The sequence below is a fragment of the Morone saxatilis genome, unplaced genomic scaffold (assembly GCF_004916995.1).
Source record: "Morone saxatilis isolate NCDOM2014 unplaced genomic scaffold, NCSU_SB_2.0 Contig17, whole genome shotgun sequence".
NCBI lineage: Eukaryota > Metazoa > Chordata > Actinopteri > Moronidae > Morone > Morone saxatilis.
The window spans coordinates 24812302-24813120 of NW_023339729.1; the positions used below are offsets into that span (position 1 = coordinate 24812302).

The following is an 819-nucleotide window of genomic DNA, read 5'->3' on the forward strand; positions in this document are numbered from 1 at the left end:
AGCTTCCACAACAACTCTGTAGTTTGAACATCATTTGAAACATCATTTCAGTTCCCTCTGAGAATACACGACGATCGATAAATATGACGATATAAAACAGTGAAAATATAAACTGTATCATTATTAATATTATGATTCATATTTACATCATTATTATAATTAACTTCTTTAACATATATTAAAGTTTTTCATGAAGGAGTGGCTTTGAGACTTCCTCTTATTTGAGATTTGTACAGGCAGCAGGAGACCCTGCTGGGAACCCTGTATCATGTTAAAGGTCTTCATTACCTTCGAACGAACTGTTTGTATCTACAGCCGCCACGTGTTGCCTAAGGAGACCGCCATGTTAAACCGCCTTGTTTCTACAGTAGCCCAGAATGGACACACCAAACACTGGCTCTAGATAAAATAAGGGTTTTGTGTACTTCATGGCCACCGTAGTAGGTCCGAAGTAGTAAAGCCAATGAGTTGCTATCTGCAGCTCCACCACTAGATGCCACTAAATCCTACACAATGGTCCTTTAATAATTTGTGCTGCTGTTTTATCACACCTGCGTGATGTGAACACAGCCAGCTTTGTTCATTTTTCCTGCTCTCAACTGCTAAACATAGCTTAACATGGATCCATCAATCCCAATGGAGGAACATCAGCTGCGTGTGGGTCAACGAGACAGAGAACCCTAAAACTTCCACTCAAACAAGACACCGACATCCAAACACTGACTGTCAGCATCCCGGGGCTTTGCTGAACACGCACCTACTGTATGTCATCTGTTGCAGTTGGTCACTGTGGTATTGCAGGCAGGATGTTTTCCCAAC

At 41.6% G+C, this 819-nt stretch overlaps 1 protein-coding gene across 1 annotated transcript in view; it reads right to left on the reverse strand.

Annotated features, from left to right (window-relative positions):
* LOC118326952 (dynein heavy chain 17, axonemal-like) overlaps positions 1-584 on the reverse strand; it is a 7018-nt gene extending 6434 nt beyond the window's left edge. The window contains exon 1 of the mRNA XM_035660116.1: positions 552-584. Coding sequence (XP_035516009.1) covers positions 552-584 — 33 coding nt within the window. The remainder of the gene's footprint in view (positions 1-551) is intronic.
* Between the last annotated feature and the right edge of the window lie 235 nt (positions 585-819).